Genomic DNA, 18,995 nt, shown 5'->3' with positions numbered 1-18,995 from the left:
GGTGAATCCTGGACAGGTGGCAACCCCTAGAGAGGGGCCCAGAGTGGCCATCTGCGGGTTGTCAATGTCACCAGTCCTTTTCCACTGAGCTTCTGCTGTCCTAGCCAAGAGCACCATAAAAAAGCCTGCTGGATCTAGCAGCAATGAACTTGGTATAAAAGGAAATGCTATATTTCTTCAATAGCATTATAATCAATCTATTTTACTTGTCGCCTGGAGTTGCTCTTTAATGACACTGCAGATCTTATGAGTCTCAAGGCCTTTCCTGAATGAGGAGGGCTGTTCCCGTGTGAAATGATGGGTCAGCCTGGCCTGATCGCAGTTTCATCCCTGGGCCAAACAATACATTCCAAGCTGAAGATAATATTGTGTGTGCGCCCATCTTCTCCTGGCTGCCAGCTTTGATAATACACTGGAGAATCGGCAAGAAGGCACGGTCTGGGACATCCAGAGCCAACACAGCCTTAAAGACAAGAAGAAACGAGAAGTCGTTCAGAAAACGTTCTATAACACGTGAAGAGTCCAGGGAGGTGACATACATTAGGGAGAAGTCACGTGTTCGTGGAAAAGTGGAGAAACTACAACAAGATATCTAGAAGAGCCAAATCAAGGAGACTTGCAACAAAGTTGCATTTGTGGAAGAGAAGGTCAGAACCCAAAGGAGGAAGGACTGCCTGAAAAACACAGAGCCTGGGAGACAGAGAACTGAGAGGACCCCAGTGATCAGTAGAGGTAGGATACATCCGCAGTGGACATCATCCCACCATGTCTTCTGGATTGGTCCTTCTCCTCTTTTTGGTCCCATTGTGTGGAAGGGTGGGGCAGAGCTGTGAGATTCCAGATGGCGACCGCACATTCATCCTGGACAAGGTGAAGACACAAATTATGGAGGCGCTGGGATTCCCGCCGGTTTCTGCCTTGTCTCCAGAATCCCTGGACAAGCCCGAAATGCCCACCAGAGTGGCAAGGAGGATCCTACGGAAAAGGAACAGCCAAAAAAGTTCTGCTGCCATTGAGGACACTTCTCAGGTCATCTTATTCCCCTCTTCAGGTTGGTAGATTGGATATCAGAGCATGTTTTAGGGCTTATTTAGACTTGTCGTTGGGGGCAGTAAAAACGTGCAGTTCAGCCATGATTTTATCACTCCCAATTGCTCCCCTTGAAGGGGGTGTAACACAGGTCATGGTCCTTCTGCTTAATACACACGATGAGAAAATCTGATGAAAAAACGCATTTGGAGTGATCGCTCGATAATCTGGTGAACCGGTCACAACAGTTCATGCAAAAATATCCAAAGGGACAAGCACAAAAATGTTTCTCATGAGATAACAACGAACAATTTTAGTGTAAATGGTATAGTATTTGTATGAAAAAAATTGCGTGACAAAGACCGCACATGCTCACTCGTCAATAATCTCATGTGTACAAGGCTTTAGCTTTGCGGCTGCAGCAAGAATTGAACCCCTTGTTGCATTCGGTGGGCAGTACCACCCGCTGAACCCGACCCATTCAAGTAAATGAGGCCACGCCACAAGGGCCCACAATGCAGAAAGGTGTAGCGTGGTGGTGGGGACTTTGAGGATTAAAATAAGCAGTGAGGAGGCAACATAATACCTCCTCACTGCCTGTCAAACACCCTCTGAAAAATGATCCAACTCAGATCACACTTCAGAGGGCTAACTCTATTGTAAACTAGCCCTTAAAGTAGTTGTAAACCCTTACAAATCACTTTGACCTACAGGTAAGCCTAGATTAAGGCTTACCTGTAGGTCCAAGAAATATCTCCTAAACCTATATGGTGCACGGCGTGTCTATGGCGCACGGCGTGACGTCATCGCGGCTCCGGCAAATCACAGCGCCGGAGCAGCGAGAACCGGAAGTCACTCCGGGATACATGGCAGTGGCGAAGATGAAGACGGAGGACCGCTTCGGGGGCTTTGTTCTCAGGTAAGTTATTCATAATGAGCTAGTATGCTATGCATACTAGCTCATTATGCCTTTGCCTTGCAGGTTGCATTATTTTTTTTTAAATAGCCTTTACTTCCTCTTTAAAGCAGTATTAAACCCAAAAGTAAAACATTTATTGTATTGCTTAGAAGTGATGGCTGCATTAGTTTCCTTTTTTTAAGCTTTCTTTCTTATATTTTCATCTGGTGATTAAGGCTGCTTTCACACTGGGGCGGTATTCAGGCGTTACAGCGCTAAAAATAGCGCCTGTGTAGCGCCTGAAAAAAAACGGCCCCTTTCCCTCCAGTGTGAAAGCCGGAGGGCTTTCACACTGGAGCGATGCGCTGGCAGGACGGTGAAAAAAGTCCTGCTAGCCGCATCTTTGGAGCGGTGAAGGAGCGGTGTATTCACCGCTCCTAAACCGCTCCTACTCATTGAAATCAATGGGACACTGCAGCGGCGCTTTGCGGGCGGGTTTAACCCTTTTTCGGCCGCTAGCGGGGGTTAAAACCACCCCGCTAGCGCCCGCAGACCGCCGCTAAAACGACGGTAAAGCGCCGCTAAAAATAGCGGCGCTTTACCGCCGACGCCGCTCCCGCCCCAGTGTGAAAGCAGCCTAAGCCACCAAGTCTGTTTTTCAAAAGCACACGCTCTTCAGCAGAATGTATCAGTTTACAAGGATGAGACAAACCATTTAACGCTGGCAGGGGTGATTGAGATGATCAACTTCTATTTATTTTTAACCTTTATCCCAAAAGGAAAAAAAAAAACTGTTTGCTGTTATTGATGATAAAGTGCGATCTGGAGTTTGGCTTCAATTTGTTAGTGGCTCCAAATCTTCTAATACATTTAACACTCCCCTCCCCAGACTGGCAATGTTGCTGTTTGCTGTGCCTCCTGTGCTCATCCATTCAGAGTTGTGTCCCACTAATATAGGACGTGTGTTACTGGAGAGATCACCAGCTGAAAACAAAGGGAAGAAAGCCAAAGAAAACAAATGCAGCCACCACATCTAATGATTGCTAAGCTGCAATATATGACATTTTTGGTTTTGGGTTTAATACCACCTAAAAGAGAAGAATTGGAAGCAATAATGGGTCAGTCTAACCAAAAATAATATTACATTGTTTGGTAAATGCTGGAAAGGTAAACCGCCCAGAACAGTTTCTTCTCTCTCTCTGGGTATCACTTAGGCGTGTGATTATAAAATATTAGACATATTCATCCTGTGAAGCTACATGTACATGCGTTGTGTGTGAATAGAGGCAAACATGAGTGTTATTAGGCTATTTTCTATCCAGGCTGAAAGTTTTTCATTGATACAGAAGAGTTGATTAGGAAGCACCACAAATGGCCACTAGGTGGAGTTGATGAAATGAATACTTGTTTACTATGATTTCCAGCTCCATCTAGTGGCCACAATGTATCTTTTCCTGATTCGCTTGATTCTGTATGAATGAAACATATCCAACATTTGATTGGTACCTGCATGCCTCTTGTAAAGGGCAGCGTGTTCACCTGCAGTGTGATTGTTTAAAAATAATAGCAATTGACCAATTTCATTTTCTTCCTAGAGCAAGGGTGGTCAACTTTCAATTTGCAGGGGCCCCAGCTGTGACATCACCAAGGAGCCGTACATAATGTTCAGTATATGCAGTATAATGCTAGAGAAAACTGGTAGAGATAGGGTTTCCAAACTGCTATTTAGGGGCACCCCTCCCAAAAAAAGAAGATCTTTGATACCTTTTTTTGTGACCCTATACATTTCATGGATTCATGCTGGGACCTGTAGTTCTTTACTAGTTGGGGGGGTCATATCTTCGGCTCTGATGGGTTCATGCTGGGACCTGTATTCCTTCACTTTTGGATTCCCAGTATGAACCCCTGATATCTAAGGATGTGACTCCCACCCACCAAAGTTGAAGGACTACAAGTCCCAACATGAACTCCTGAGATCTAAGGGTGTGACCCCAGAGATTTCAGGGGTTCATGCTGGGACCTGTAGTTCTTCACTAGCTTTGGGGGGGGTCACATCTTTGGCTCTGAGGGGTTCATGCTGGGACCTGTAGTCCTTCACTTTTGGGGGATCACCCCCCAAAAGTGAAGGACTACAAGTCCCAGCATGAACCCCTGTGATCTAAGGGTGTGAACACATAGATTTCCCGGGTTCATGCTGGGACCTGTAGTTCTTCACTAGTTGGGGCGGAGGGGGTGTCACATCTTCAGCTCTGAGGAGTTCATGCTGGGACCTGTAGTCCTTCACTTTTGGGAGGTCACGGATCTGTGGGAGGGGCCCAACAGCATGAACCCCTGAGATCTAAGGATGTGTCCTCCGAGGGTCTCATCTGTCCTCTGCTCAGTGGTTGCCCATCCATTAGGGGAGCACGGACGCCGCTCCTGCTATTAATGCATCCGGCCACCTGATGTAAATGCAGGGCACCGGACTCATGGATTCCTGGATTCCAATGGGGGGGGGGGGGGGGGGAGTTTATAAGCATGTGATTAGAGCCAAAACCTCTAATAGTCTTCAAAAAAGGATGGGCTCGGGGTGCAGATTTCTGCGCCCGACCCCACCTAGTTGTGCGACAATAGAGAATGAATATTCATTATTGTAACACTAAATCTCCTCCCGGCCAATCAGTAAGCGGGTCACGAGACCCGTCTCCTGATTGGCCGAAAGAGCATCCGATCAGATTGGTCACCAGGAGGAGACGCTGGGGAACCGACCCCCGGGACAGATCTGCAAAATGCAGGACTGTCCCGGGCAATCCGGGACACGTGGTCACCCCGGTTAGAGACTGGAGACATACCAGAGGAAAAGATGCCCAGAGACTATTTGGGATTTGCCGCAAAATTACTTTTACTCGGGCTTAAATGGATTTTTTCTTCCCTTCTTAAAGCCAAAATTACATTTTTTTTTGCTTTTAAAAGTAAATGACAGGTCTGGGCAGTGGCAGCCGATGCTCAATATTTTGGGGGGGTGGCGGCAAACTAACTCCACCCCCCCCGCCCTGCCTGGGGCAGACGGACAGGAAGGCGGCCATTGCTTCTCCTCCTGGCCGAACAGGAAGTGTGTCCTGAGACCCGATTGGTCAGGGAGTCCTAAAACTCCCTAGCCAATCGGGTCTCAGGACCAGCTTCCTGAGTAGCCAGGAGGAGAATCAAGAAGACAATAGCAAATTTTAATTCGCTATTGTCACACAACTGGGTGGGCTCAGGGCACAGTGCTCTGCGCTCCAAGCCCACCCCTTTTGAAGCCAATTAAAGCCTCAGGCTCTAATCATGTACTTAAAAAATCCCATTGAAATCCATTTGTCTGGCACCCTGCATGTAGATTAAGGGGCCGGGGTGCATGGATCAGGTTGGCAGCAACCCTTATGGACGGGCTGCCACTGGATCTGGGGTCTTTTTGACCCCAGATGTCTCCATAAAGAGGACCTGTCATCATGTTTGCATTCCTTGTAATACAAATAAAAGTGATCAAATTTTTTTTTAAAGGGACAGTGTAAAAATAAAAATAAAATTTATAAAAAATAATTGAAAAAAAATTCAAAGCGCCCCATCCCTCCGCGCTCGCACACAGAAACAAAGGCATACGTAAGTCGCGCCTGCATATGTAAACAGTGTTCAAACCACACATGTGAGATATCACCACGATCGTTAGAGTGAGAACAATAATACTAGTGCTAGATCTCCTCTGTACCGCTAAACAGGTAACATGTATTAATTTTTCAAGCGTCACCTATGGAGATTTTTAAGTACCATAGTTTATCGCCATTCCATGAATGTGCGCAATTTTAAAGCATGACATGTTAGGTATCTATTTACTTGGAATCATCTTTTACATCATCTTTTATATTTTACAAAAAAATGGGCTGACTTTACTGTTTTGTTTCTTTTTTAATTCATTAAAATGTATTTAAAAAAATATATGTGTTTGAAAGACCGCTGAACAAATACAGAACATAAAATATTGCAACTACTGCCATTTTATTCTTTAGGGTCTCTGCTAAAAAAATATATATATATAATTTTTGGGGGTCAGAAAAAGGCCCGGTCTTAAAGTGGTTTAAAATGGAGGTATGATCCAGGAGACAGTGGGTGACGGGGGACATGTGACGCAGGGCTGTTCAACCATATATCAACTATAACTATAAGGGGAGATGTAGATGTACATCCTAATCTTCCTTTCCTCTGAAGCCCGATCCACATTCAAAGCGCTCTTCAGAGGCTACTGACAGATGATGAGGAAGTTATGTGATGCTTAAGGTGGTCAGCCTATGCAGAGGCAATTGGCAGGTGGCAAAAACACGACGTAAATGCACATTTTTACCCCCCCAACTGCATAACTAAATGAAGCCTGAATCAATGCTTTGCAAATACTTGCCTTACACACTGTTCTTATACCAGCTGAAGGCTGTGTGAGCAGAAGTCTAAAGCAGCCTAGAGTTCTTCTAGAGGCTGCTAGGGGTTCCTTGAGCAATTTTGGGCTCTCAGATAAGTTACCACTGACAACAATGATCTTTTAAACTAAACTAACTCTAAAAAGTGGGGGGGGGGGGGGGGTCATCCTTCCCACTAACCACCAATGTAGGAGCACTCTTCCCACTGACCACCAATGTATGGGACTTTCTTCTCCTTGACCACCAATGTAAGGGACTTTCTTCTCACTCATCACCAATGTAAGGGACATTCTTCCCACTGACCACCAATGTAAGGAGCATTCATCCCACTGATGACCAAAGTAATGGGGCTCTGTCCTCTCTGATCGCCATTGTAAGATGGCACTTCTCCTACTGACCACCAATGTGAAGGAATCCTTCTCCACTGATCTCCAGTCTAAGAGAACCTGTCTCCACTGACCATATAAGGGAGTATTTAACTGACCCCCTTCAGGTCTCAAATGATCATAAACAAGTGGATGTTTTCCACTGACCACCGATGTAAGAGAATACTACAGCTTTTCACTGATTATTTTTTCCATTATTATTATTAGTTTTATTTCTTTATTATCACTAACAATGATGTTGTATAAAGCAACCCTGGGTGTAATATTTTATAAAAGTAACTCCACTGTTGAGAAAACAATCTTCCCCTCTGGGTGATCTCTGTACATTACAAGGATTATAACAAACTTTGTTGCAGATTCCTACTATTTGTTATTCTGAAGTAATCCCTGTGTGTTCCTCTGAGCCTCAGTGATGACTGGGTCTAATGGGAGGGGGTTCATAAGTATCTATCAGCTGTGCACCTGCAGGGCACTAATGAGGAAATCTGCTGGGCCTGAATCCCTTTAGACATGTTCCTACACGGAGTGTCTCACCAAAAATGTTTGTTGCAGGGGATTTGATTTGTATCTCAGGCAGACTTCTAGTAAAATTGGTGAGCCAATCACACAAGCAGGAAATGATGTTTCGGGGGGGGGGGGGGGGGGCAGTACACACTCTATGTACAGAACACCTCCAGGTGTTCTGTAGAAAAATACAGCTGCTGCAGATTGAAAAGGAAAGGTATTTTTTAATAACATTCAATTACAATAGGACTTGTCGCAATTGTATACGCTATATTATTTTTTCTTTATTTGCTATTTTTTTTTCCCCCACAAAAGTGGAGTTACCCTTTAACTACTTGCCGCCCGCGATATAGCCGAAAGACGGCTGTAGCGTGGGTCTTAATTGCCATGGACTTCCATGGATGCCCTCCTGAGCAAGCGCAGTTTGCGTGACCCCATGGGGTCTATGAGACTCGGCTGATCACTGATCTGAGTAAGGGGTCAATCCCGGCCCCTTACCACGTGATCGGCTGTCAGCCAATGATGGCTGATCACGTGATGTAAACAGAAGCTTGTAATTAGTATTTTTTTTCCTCATGCTGTCAGCATGAGGGGAAAAAAAGCAGATCACCGGCTTCTGTCAGAGTGACATTGGTCCCTCACTCAGAAAGCAGCAGTTGTGCCCACCAGTGTCACCTGCCAGTGCCCACTGTGCCACCTATCAGTACCCACCAATGCCACCTACCAGTGCCCACAGTGCCACCCATTAATGCTCACCAGTGATGCCAATCAATGCCCATCAGTGCCACAGATAAGTGCTGCCTATCAGTGTCACCCATCAGTGCCACCTATCAATGCCCTTCAGTGCCCATCAGTACCACCCATCAGTTCCACCTATCAGTGCCCATTAGTGCTACCTATCAGTGCCCATCAGTGCAGCCTCATCAGCGCACATCAGTGAAGGAGAAAAATTACCTGTTTTCAAAATTTTATAACAAACTATGAAATTATTATTTATTTATTTTTACTTTCAGTCCCTTTTTGTTTTATTTAGCAAAAAATAAAAAACCCAGCAGCAATTAAATACCACCAAAAGAAAGCTCTATGTGTGAAATGTGTGTGAAAAAAATGATAAAAATTTCATTTGGGTAAACTGTAGCATTGTCATTCAAAGAGTGACAGCGCTGAAAGCTGAAAATTGGTCTAGGCAGGAAGGGGGTTTAAGTGCCCAGTAAGCAAGTGGTTAAGTACACTACATTCATTATTATTATTATTATTATAAACCGATTTATATAGCGCCAACAGTTTACACAGCACTTTACAATGTATAGGGGGGGGGGGGGGAAATTACAGTACAGTTCAATACAAAAGGTACAGGAGTGCCCTGCCCGTAGAGCTTACATAAAGGAGGGGGTGGTACAAAAGGTAATAGCTGCAGAGAATGATTTGATGGGGGTGGCATAAAACTAGTGTAGCTATAAAAACTCACCACTAGATGTCAGCCTAATTCTAGCTCCAGTACTGTGGTCTTCTACCTACAGTTACAGTTACACCTGCAGTGTCATGCTGAGATATATTTATCATATATATGCTAAAGAGCTCAAAATAGTAACATTTGTATCAGAAACGTCATGATGACATAACATTCTAGAAATAAACTTTTTTTTTTTTTTTAAAGCAAAAGATATATATATATATATATATAATATTTTTTTTTTAATCTTTTGCTTTTACAGGTAAAGAAGAAATTTGGAGTCTTTTTGACCCCAGATCTCTCCAGAAAGAGGATTTGTCATTCCGTTTTCTATTACAAGGGATGTTTACATTTCTTGTAATAGGAATAAAAGTGATCAAGAAAACAAAAATTAAAGGGACAGTGTAAAAATGAAAAATCAAATAAAAAAAAAAAAAAGAAATTTAAAGCACCCTCATCCCTCCGTGCTCATGCGCAGAAGCGAATACATACGTAAGTCGTGCACGCATATGTAAAACGGTATTTGCACCACATATGTGAGGTATCGCCATGAACGTGACAGCAATAATAGCTCTAGAGCTCCTCTGTAACTCTAAACAGGTAACCTGGAAAATGTTTTAAAGTGTAAAAATTTTAGAATTAGGGTATATATTGTGTTTTTTTTTATTATTTCGTTAAATTTTTTTTTTTTCCCCAAAAATTGCATTTGAAAAAATGCTGCGCAAATACAGAGTGGCAAAAAAAAATTGCAACGATCGACATTTTATTCCCTAGGGTGTTTGCTAAAAAAATGTATAATGTTTGGGGGTTATAAGCAATTTTCTAGCAAAAAATACTAATTTAAACTTATAAAAAAAAGTGCCAAAAAAAGCCTGGTCTTCAAGTAGTTAACCACTTCAATTGTCTGCCACAATGTCGCATTATAGATCTTTTTTTCTGGATATTTATTATAGTAAAAAGTAACAAAATTGTTTTGTTTTTCAACATGGTTGGTATTTTTTTTGTGTATAGTGCATAAAATAATTACCGCAGAGGTGATCAAATACCACCAAAAGAAAGCTCTATTTGTGGGGAAAAAAGGACATCAATTTTTTTTGTGTACAATATCGCACGACTATGCAATTGTCAGCTAAAACGACGCAGTGCCGTATCGCAAAATATGACCTGGTTATAGGACCTTCCGGGGCTGAAGTTACTAATGAAGTTGCAGCGCATAATAATATGTAATAAGTAAATGTTAGGTGAATGCGGAAAAAATTCAGGATGCCAAACTCACCACCAGGGTTGCTGTTTATGATTGAGAAAACAGTAAATTAGCCCCAAACATCACAGATTCGGGTCTGAACAGCTAGAAATGAACATCTGTGATATTTGAGTGTATTAAATTCAGTGTAAAAAAAAAAAAAAATGCGCTAAAAGTCGCACAGCATTTATAATTATACAGTATGTGCAAATAATGACACCTGTGTGCTATGTAAAGTGGTGAGGATCTATTTGTATTGTAAATTATATACCAAGACAGGGCTGGTTTAAATTTTAACAATATGTCACCTGACACGGAAAGCCCCTCTGGGGGTATATAGTAATTAATGGCGTGGCGTTCCACTTAGAATTCCAACCAGGAAACAGGCATGCAGCATGGATGGCAAGGGAGGGCAGTGAGAGTTCCCCTCCCCCCCCAATACCAGAACATGCCACTTGCCTTTTAGCATCATGGGGGGCACCTTAGAAGGGGGGCAGCAAGACCTCCTGCCCTTTACAAAGCACCTTGTCCCGATTTTTTTTTTCCCCCCAAAAAGGAGCGGGTGGTAATAAGTAGATATGTGCACTGCTGAAAAATTGTTTGTTTATGTTTCTTAAATTTGTTTGTTTATTTCACTTGTTATGATTGCAATTCGTAATTTTGTAAATTCGTAAATCCAAACATAAGAAAGAAAATCCAAAAAGTCGAAAAAACATTTTCACCCCCCTCCTGCCCAGGCCAATTTTCAGCTTTCAGCGCTGTCACACTTTGAATGACAATTGTGCAGTCATGCAACACTGTACCCAAATAAAATTTTGATCATTTTTTTCCCCACAAATAGAGCTTTCTTTTGGTGGTATTTGATTGTTTTTTTTGGGGGGGGTTTTTGCGCTATACACAAAAAAAGAGCGACAATTTTGAAAAAAACACACTATTTTTTTACTTTTTTCCTATAATAAATATCCCTATTTTTTTTTTTAAAAATATTTTTTTCTTCAGTTTAGGCTGATATGTGATAAAAATCACAATGAGTGTATATTGATTGGTTTGAGCAAAAGTTATAGCATCTACAAAATAGGGGATAAATTTATGACATTTTTATTTTTACATTTTTTTTAATTAGTAATGTTGTCGATCTGCTTTTTTTTTTTTTTTTATCATGACTGTGACATTGTGGCAGACATATCGGATACTTTTGAAACTATTTTGAGACGATTGATATTTATACAGTGATCAGTGCCAAAAAAACTACACGATTTGGTGAAAGTTGGCTGAAAAAGTCCTGCCATGTGTGTGCAATACAAGTTCACAGCCAACGCCCTTTGGACAGAAATCCACGGGAAAGTTTGTTTGAAGTCTGATCGTGTGTACAAGGCTTTATAATGACCTGATGCTGGCCTAGCTCTTCATGCCAAATTCCCAGCTGCTGCGGTTATAATTTGCCACCAGGAATCTGTCATTTAGTAGCGGGAGTGCTAGGGTTGCCACTTAGCCACTAGCCGACCAGCGCACGACGATTTACGTTGGAACAATGGCACAGCTGGGCAAATGGGCATACAGGTATGTCCCTTTTAAGATGCGGCATTGTGGGCACACGCACGCCGCTGTGTGCCCTGTAACCGTGCCTCGATGCCCTCTGGGAGCCCGCAATCGTGTCACGGAGCGGAAGAACGGGGAGATGCCCTTTGTAAACAAGGCATTTCCCCTTTCTGCCTAGTGACATAACAGTGATCTACTGCTCCCTGTCATCAAGAGCAGTGATTTCTGTCATGTCAGTGGTAGACCCCCCTCCCCCCCCCACAGTTAGAATCACTCCCTAGGACAGACTTAACCCCTTGATCGTCCCCTAGTGTTTAACCCCTTCCCACCCAGTGTCATTTACACAGTAATCAGTGCATTTTTTATAGCACTGATAGCTGTATAAATGACTGGTCCCAAAATGGTGTCAAAATTGTCCGATGTGTCCGCCATAATGTCGCAGTCATGATAAAAATCACAGATCGCCGCCACTACTAATAAAAAAATAATAATAACAAAAATTCCATAAATCTATCTCTATTTTGTAGACGCTATAACTTTTGCGCAAACCAATCGACATTCGCTTATTGCGATTTTTTTTTTATTTTTATCAAAAATATGTAGAAGAATACATATCGGCCTAAACTGAGAAAAGAAAAATTTTTATAAATTTTTGGGGGATATTTATTATAGCAAAATGTAAAAAATATTGCTTTTTTTTCAAAATTGTCGCTCTTTTTTTGTTTATAGCGCAAAAAATAAAAACTGCAGAAGTGATCAAATACCACCAAAAGAAAGCTCTATTTGTGGGAAAAAAAGGATGTAAATTTTGTTTGGGTGCAACATTGCACGACCGCGCAATTGTCAGTTAAAGTGACGCAGTGGCGAATCGCAATAAGTGTTCTGGTCAGAAAGGGGGTAAATCCTTCCGGGGGTGAAGTGGCTAGCCAAACCCGAACACTTTTGCGGCACAGGACAATTTTTTATTTATTTTTATTTTGCAGTAAACACTATAGGATTATAAAAGACCTTGGGCACATTTGGGTGCCCCAAGGAGAGTAGTAGTGTAGCGCACAGAGCGCGCCAGTGGGTGGTGGCCAAATTGCTGTTGCTGACATCATCACCCCACCCTTCCGTGATGCCAAACCTGCTCCTAAACAGCCACCAGCAGTGGCAACAGATTTGTGTATGACTATTTTGGTTACTTGGGGAGCCACAGTCTGGTCTGAATAATGTGTCTGGTTTTCAGGTGGATTGAAACCCGGACACATGATTCAAAACCTGGACTCTCCGCATGAAACATGGACAGGTGGCAACCCTAGGGAGTGCAGCGTGTACTGTCCACTTGAATTCAGCCATTATTGACTTTGATGGTGCTCGGGTTCGGTGCTTGTTCAAGCAACACTCCTTCACGTTTCATTCCCTTATATACACCCCAATGCAGGAAGGCCAGGATCAAGGTAAAACCTCAGGAGCTGCCTTTTACTGTACAGTAAACCAGTACTGAAAAAATACAGGTAAACCCATTGCTGACCTCCTTCTGAAAATGCCAATTGTCTGGCTGCCTCTGGCATCCCTAACCCAGAACAAGCCAGCAGATCAGCAGAATCAGAGTGAAGCTACCTAATCAATATACTTGTTCTGGTCAGTGACTTGCCTGTTTCAGATCTGCGCTATAGCCGAATGACGGTTACAGCACAGACCTACTTTGCCGGGATTACGTCTATTGACATCCTCCCTTGCCCAAATGGCCTGCACGCCCCCTTTAGGGCGGGCACGGTGCACTCTGTAATCAACGAGCCTATGAAACTCGACTGATCACAGATCAGAGTAAGGGGTCGATATTGACCCCTTACCATGTGATCAGCTGCCAGCCAATACCATGTGATGTAAACAGAGCCGGTAATCAACTTTTTCTCCTCACACTGACAGCGTGAGGAGAAAAAAAAAAGCCAATCGCCGGCGGCTCTCAGAGGGACATCGGTCTTGATCAAGGAGAGCTCCCGCCAGCTCATTTGTGCCCACCTGTGCCACCTGCCAGTGCACAACAGTGCCGCCTACCAGCACCCACCAGCACCACCTACCAGTGCCCACAGTGCCACCCATCAGTGCCTACAGTGCCACCTATTAGTGTGACCAATCAGTGCCTCATCAACAGTGCTGCCCATCAGTGTCACCTATCAGTGCCCATCAGTGCCATCTATCGGTGGTACCTATCAGTGCCCCCCATCAGGACCCATCAGTGCCATCTTATTAGTGGCCATCAGTACTGCATTATCTGTCCCCATCAATGTTGCCTTATCTGTGCCTATCAGTGCCCATCAGTGCCACCTTATCTGTCCCCATCAATGTTGCCTTATCTGTGCCTATCAGTGCTACCTTATCTGTGCCTATCAGTGCCGTCTTATCTGTGCCCATCAGTACTGCCTTATCTGTCCCCACCAGTGCCACCTTATCAGTGCATATCAGTGCCCACCAGTGCAGCCCATCAGTGCCCACCAGTGCAGCCCATCAGTGCCCACCAGTGCAGCCTATCGGTGCCGCCTCATCAGCACATATCAATGAAGGAGAAAAATTACCTGTTTGCTAAATTTTCTAACAAACTATGAAACATGATTTTTTTTTTCAAAATTTTCCATCTTTTTTTTATTTGTTTAGCAAAAAATAAAAATCCCAGCTGTGATCAAATAGCACCAAAAGAAAGTTCTATTTGTGTTTAAAAAAATTATAAAAATGTCATTTGTGTACAGTGTTGTATGACCGCGCAATTGTCATTCAAATTTCACCAGCGCTGAAAGCTGAAAATTGGTCTGGGCAGGAGGGGGAGTTTAAGTGCCCAGTAAGCAAGTAGTTAAAGCGTACTGAAGCCATTGAAATAGTATAAGAGCCAGAAAAATAGTATTTTCAGATTAAACTGACTGCCATGAAATTTTGGAGCAGTTCGCCGATTCAGCCAAGGTGATTTTAATTAGAAGGATCAGAAAAGTTCAGAAGCAGAACATTTCTGTTCATATAGGGTAGAGTAGGTTATGTTGGAGATTCCAAAAGTACAATGGCGTTTTCTATGACACTTAGCACCATCTAGTGGCCAAATGTGGTCATTTTATTTTAAAGGAGAAACACAACCAAACAGCCGGCAGAGGACAGATGCTGGATGCTGCATCCAGCTAGGTAAGTATGATTGAAAAAAAAAATCCCATACTTCTCTTTTAAGTCAAAATCATTCGACCAGCATAGGCAATAGCCTAATAGAATTCATGTTTTGCTCTACTCATGCAGAACAATGCACATGCACTTTAACTGGGCAAATTGCTATGTGATTTTTTTAATTTTTTTAAAATACAACCCCCATGTAAAAAGGTGCCAAGAAGAATTATTTTTAGGATGGACAGCTCTTTTTTATGGTAAGGAGAGTGCAAAGGCGGGTCAATTTAAAGTGTCACTATTATAAAAAAAAAACTATCAGTAAATGGAGTATTACACGCTGTTCAGATTTGCGCAGTCATATGAGATTCCCTTTCTGTATTCTGCAAAAAAAAACAGGTTGCTCCTGCTGCTCTCTGTCTCCGCCTTCTGTCCATGTCCACAATTCAGCTAGGGATTTTGCAGCTGTGGTGGCAACTCTGCACATGCTCAGTTTTAAGTGAGTTTCTACACTGAACATTTCCTCCCTCACATCTGAGCAGCCCATGTGACTATAGAGTCACACATGTGGGCGTATACGCAGTGGTAAATGACAGCCCACTCCTTCCCTCCTCCTCCATGTGCACTAACAAGCTAAATACAATGAGGGTGTGATAATACATGTAGATTAATGGAGGCTTCCCCTCCCTCTTATTCTAAGACACAAGCTGGAGGGGTGTGACATACCATGTGACTGGCAGAATTCCACCCATACCTTGTTATTGCCAAAAAATAATAAAGGTTTGATTTCAAATATATATTTGTATGATATTTTAAAACCGTTTATTGACATTATTTATTTTTACTCTGTATCCCAAAGGCGTTTTTTTTTTTTTTTTTTGAACATGAGACCAGCAGCAGAGGACTAGAAGCTCCTCCTGCTTATGTTTCCCTGCAGACAGGCTGGGAGAGAGCTGGGTCATGTGAGCTGTATATCGATTAGGAAAAAGGTACTTAGATGTTATTTTTTTTGTTTTTGTTTTTTTTATTAAAATAATTGCAGTGCCATCATCCACATACAGAAATGAAACAGACAATGTAAATTAAACTGTGGGTGTTTAGTATCACTTTAACCCAGTTTATACTGTTGGATAAAATTATTATTTAACATAAAGGGAAGTCTGTTGAGTAATGATCCAGAACTGAGTTGCATTCTTTATTTTTTTTTATTTTTACAGATGTTCTTTGTGAGACTCCAGATGTTGAAGTTCCTAAAACTGGAGGTGGAAACACCTATACGTATATCTTTCGTCCTTCCAGTCACATCCTAAGTCGTAGAATCTCATCAGTGCAGTTTTGGTTTTATACTGGAAAATCCACAATGGACAAACCTGCCTTGCACCGAACCATGCCCACCAAGGGGGCGCCAGAGCTCCGTTCAGCAATTACTAATGAGTCTCTTTGCCATGGGCAGAAATTACCACCTGGCAACTCTCCAAATGGTGAAAGATCTAAGGCAGATGACGCCGTTGGTAATGACAATAAAAAGAGGAACCTACAGGTGGACATCCAGGTGCTCTCTGAGGAAGAACCAGTCAATGTGGACACCACGAAGGTGCAGAAGATGGGCGCCTGGACTGCTTTTTACCTGGCTCCAGCTTTCCACAGTTACTTGACTAGAAGTCTTTTTGTGTTGATGGTGCATTGTCCAAGTTGTCCATGTTCAAATGAGCCCGAAAATACTCCCTTCCTTACATTTCATACTCTTCCAGCCCAACGTAGACGCAGATCAACCATTCCATGGTCTCCATCTGTTCTAGAGCTCTTGCAGCGCCCTCCAGCTTTGGGTGCAGATAGCGCACAGTGTCATCGGGGTTCTATAAACATAACCTTTGAAGAACTAGGCTGGAACCAATGGATTGTGTACCCTGGTAGCTTCCAGTTTCACTATTGCCACGGCACCTGTTCACCTAGACATGGCCTAAGTGCTGCCCTCCACTGGGGGAATTGTTGTGCCGCATTGCCCAGCACCATGAAGCCACTGAGAGTAACAACCACCACGGATGGAGGCTTCTCTTTTCGTTATGAGGTTGTTCCAAACCTGCTAACCCAAGATTGCGCCTGCAGTTAAAGGGTCAACCCACTCTCCCGGGCCTCTGATTAAAGCATCCTGAATTCCCAACTTCTCCCACCCACCACGACCATTAAAGTGGACCTGAAGATTTGCTATGTTGTAGGGAACATCTAGTAATGTTAACAGTGCCTAAATTGCTCCCTGAAAGATATACCCTTTTCCCTAAATTCCTCCTGAAAAAAAGGAGAGCACTCCCTGATATCTGAGGGTGCCTAGGCCATCACATTGGGACTCAAATGACACTCCCATTCCCTTTTGAAAAAGAAAAAAACAAGCTAAAGTATAGCTGAAGCCAAGACCTTTTTTTTAGCTTTGGCTAGAGTGGAGAGGGATTGAAACAAATGTTGGGTTTGTATTGCTGTCTGTGTGCCTGTTAGGGCAATTTGCCATATTTGTCTTGATGAACGTCATCATCGAGAGTGAAAGGAAATCCCAAATTTTAAGTGGTCGCCATAACTGCAATAGAGGGGAAATGTCCAATGGGGATGCTAGATCTGGTGACCTGGGGGTCCCCAAGAGATTCCCCTAACTTCCTGGGATTTCCTGTTAGGCTATGAGTCAGAAAGTGAAGATAAATCTCCCCAATGGGACAAAGATGGCAAAAATAAACCTTACAGGGGTTATAACCTTCCCTTACGCTATCCAAAATGGACAAAAAAGTTTTGCCTATAGTTCTACTTTAAGTTGGTATTGTAGTTAGACGATGCATACTAATGAAGCATGAAAAGTTAGCTGATGTCCAGAGGACAATGGAAAGATGAGAGCATCTGTTTTATCTGGGCATCTGCCTTTGGTGGAGTCTGATCACTCTACCAGCCAAAGCCTGAACATTGAACATACCATCCTGTATGGGATTGCACAATAGTACAACAGGCATATGCAATTAGCGGACCTCCAGCTGTTGCAAAACTACAAGTCCCATCATGCCTCTGCCTCTGGGTGTCATGCTTGTGGCTGTCAGAGTCTTGCTATGCCTCATGGGACTTGTAGTTCTGCAACAGCTGGAGGTCCGCTAATTGCATATCTCTGCCATACAATGACTGCCCATGTGTATTGATCCATTCAGCCCAGTCCTTTACATGTTATCCATCCTTCAAGTGGTGATTGACGGGGTTAGAACTGTATGCCAAGGGCCCACCTCGGCCAATGAAAAAGCCCTTTATACATACCTTCTTGTCATAACTTTATCTTAAACAGTGTTGAGTCTGGTCAACTTTTCTGCTCATGGCACCATGTGGCTCTCAGGGGAAAAAGAAGCTCCACATCACAGACATAGCTCCCACCAGTCCCTGATTTGGAACGAAGTCCCTCTGTCCCTCTTTCCTCCTCATTTGTCCCTCATTTTGGTCTATTAGTAAGTTGGATATAAAATGCGCTATTTATCTTTCCAAAAGTGTTTCCCAGCGCTAAACCTTTTTATCCAATTTCTAAATTGCTGCATTTGTAAATGTCAAAAGCCGATATAAAGGAATAGTAGTGGTAAAAAAAAAGCACTTGTGGGTTTGACTATTTTTTGTTTTGTATAATTTTCCTTAAGGGGCGCACCAGGGGGGTGTGGAAGGGGTGTGTCCTACGCCTACATACTTTTGCTGATAGGTGTCCCTCATTCCCATCTTAAAAAGTTTAAAGGTATGGCACAGAAATCAAGAGATCTCAATCCCATTTGAAGCATCCTTGGAAAATCTGTCTGGAGTTCACCAGAAATGAATGTTTTTTCACTTTAGCACAGTTTCTTGGACAGCATTAGTAGTTAACAATTTTTGTTGCAGAGGATATCTTTTAAGGATTATTTTCTAGATAATGATTTTTCTGATGCCTAAATAACCCAAAGTAAATGATATATGCTGTATCATGTTTTGCAGGAAAAATAAATAAAATGCACAACCAGCAATGTGAGCGGACCTTTTATTCTACAATATTATAGGCCTTTGATCATAAATGAAAATCTTCGTAGAAGACGACTGCTTTTTTATTTGATACAGTAGAGAGGAAGTTAGACCCTTTGCCATGTTTCTGATCTCCCCATTGGGGAGATTCATCTCTCTCGATTTGCCACAAAGACATGGGGGAAGCAGAAATGTGAAAATTAAAGTGATTGATTGTAAAGCTTGTAATAATAATAATAATAAAAAAAAAGTAAAAAAAAAAAGGGGGGTCTACTTTCACACTGAAAGCGCCCGGCGTTAGCGGTAAAGCGCCGCTAGTTTTAGCAGCACTTTACCGTCGTTTTAGCAGCGATGTTGCAGCACTGCCAAAGCGATTTGCGGGTGCTTCGGAAGTGCT

General features: G+C 42.8%; 1 protein-coding gene across 1 annotated transcript; it reads left to right on the top strand.

Annotated features, from left to right (window-relative positions):
* The first annotated feature begins 370 nt into the window (after nt 1-370).
* INHA (inhibin subunit alpha) lies at nt 371-18,599 on the top strand. Its single transcript, XM_077447791.1, has 2 exons — nt 371-1,051; nt 15,817-18,599. The coding sequence occupies exons 1-2, from the start codon at nt 766-768 to the stop codon at nt 16,707-16,709; spliced, it is 1,179 nt and encodes a 392-aa protein (XP_077303917.1). The 5' UTR covers nt 371-765; the 3' UTR covers nt 16,710-18,599.
* The last annotated feature ends 396 nt before the right edge of the window (nt 18,600-18,995 follow it).

The sequence above is a fragment of the Lithobates pipiens genome, unplaced genomic scaffold (genome assembly GCF_037356315.1).
Source record: "Lithobates pipiens isolate NorthernLeopardFrog02 unplaced genomic scaffold, aLitPip1_a1.2 Scaffold_22, whole genome shotgun sequence".
NCBI lineage: Eukaryota > Metazoa > Chordata > Amphibia > Anura > Ranidae > Lithobates > Lithobates pipiens.
Note: the sequence above shows the minus strand (reverse complement) of the source record. Positions and strands in the feature narration are given on the sequence as shown.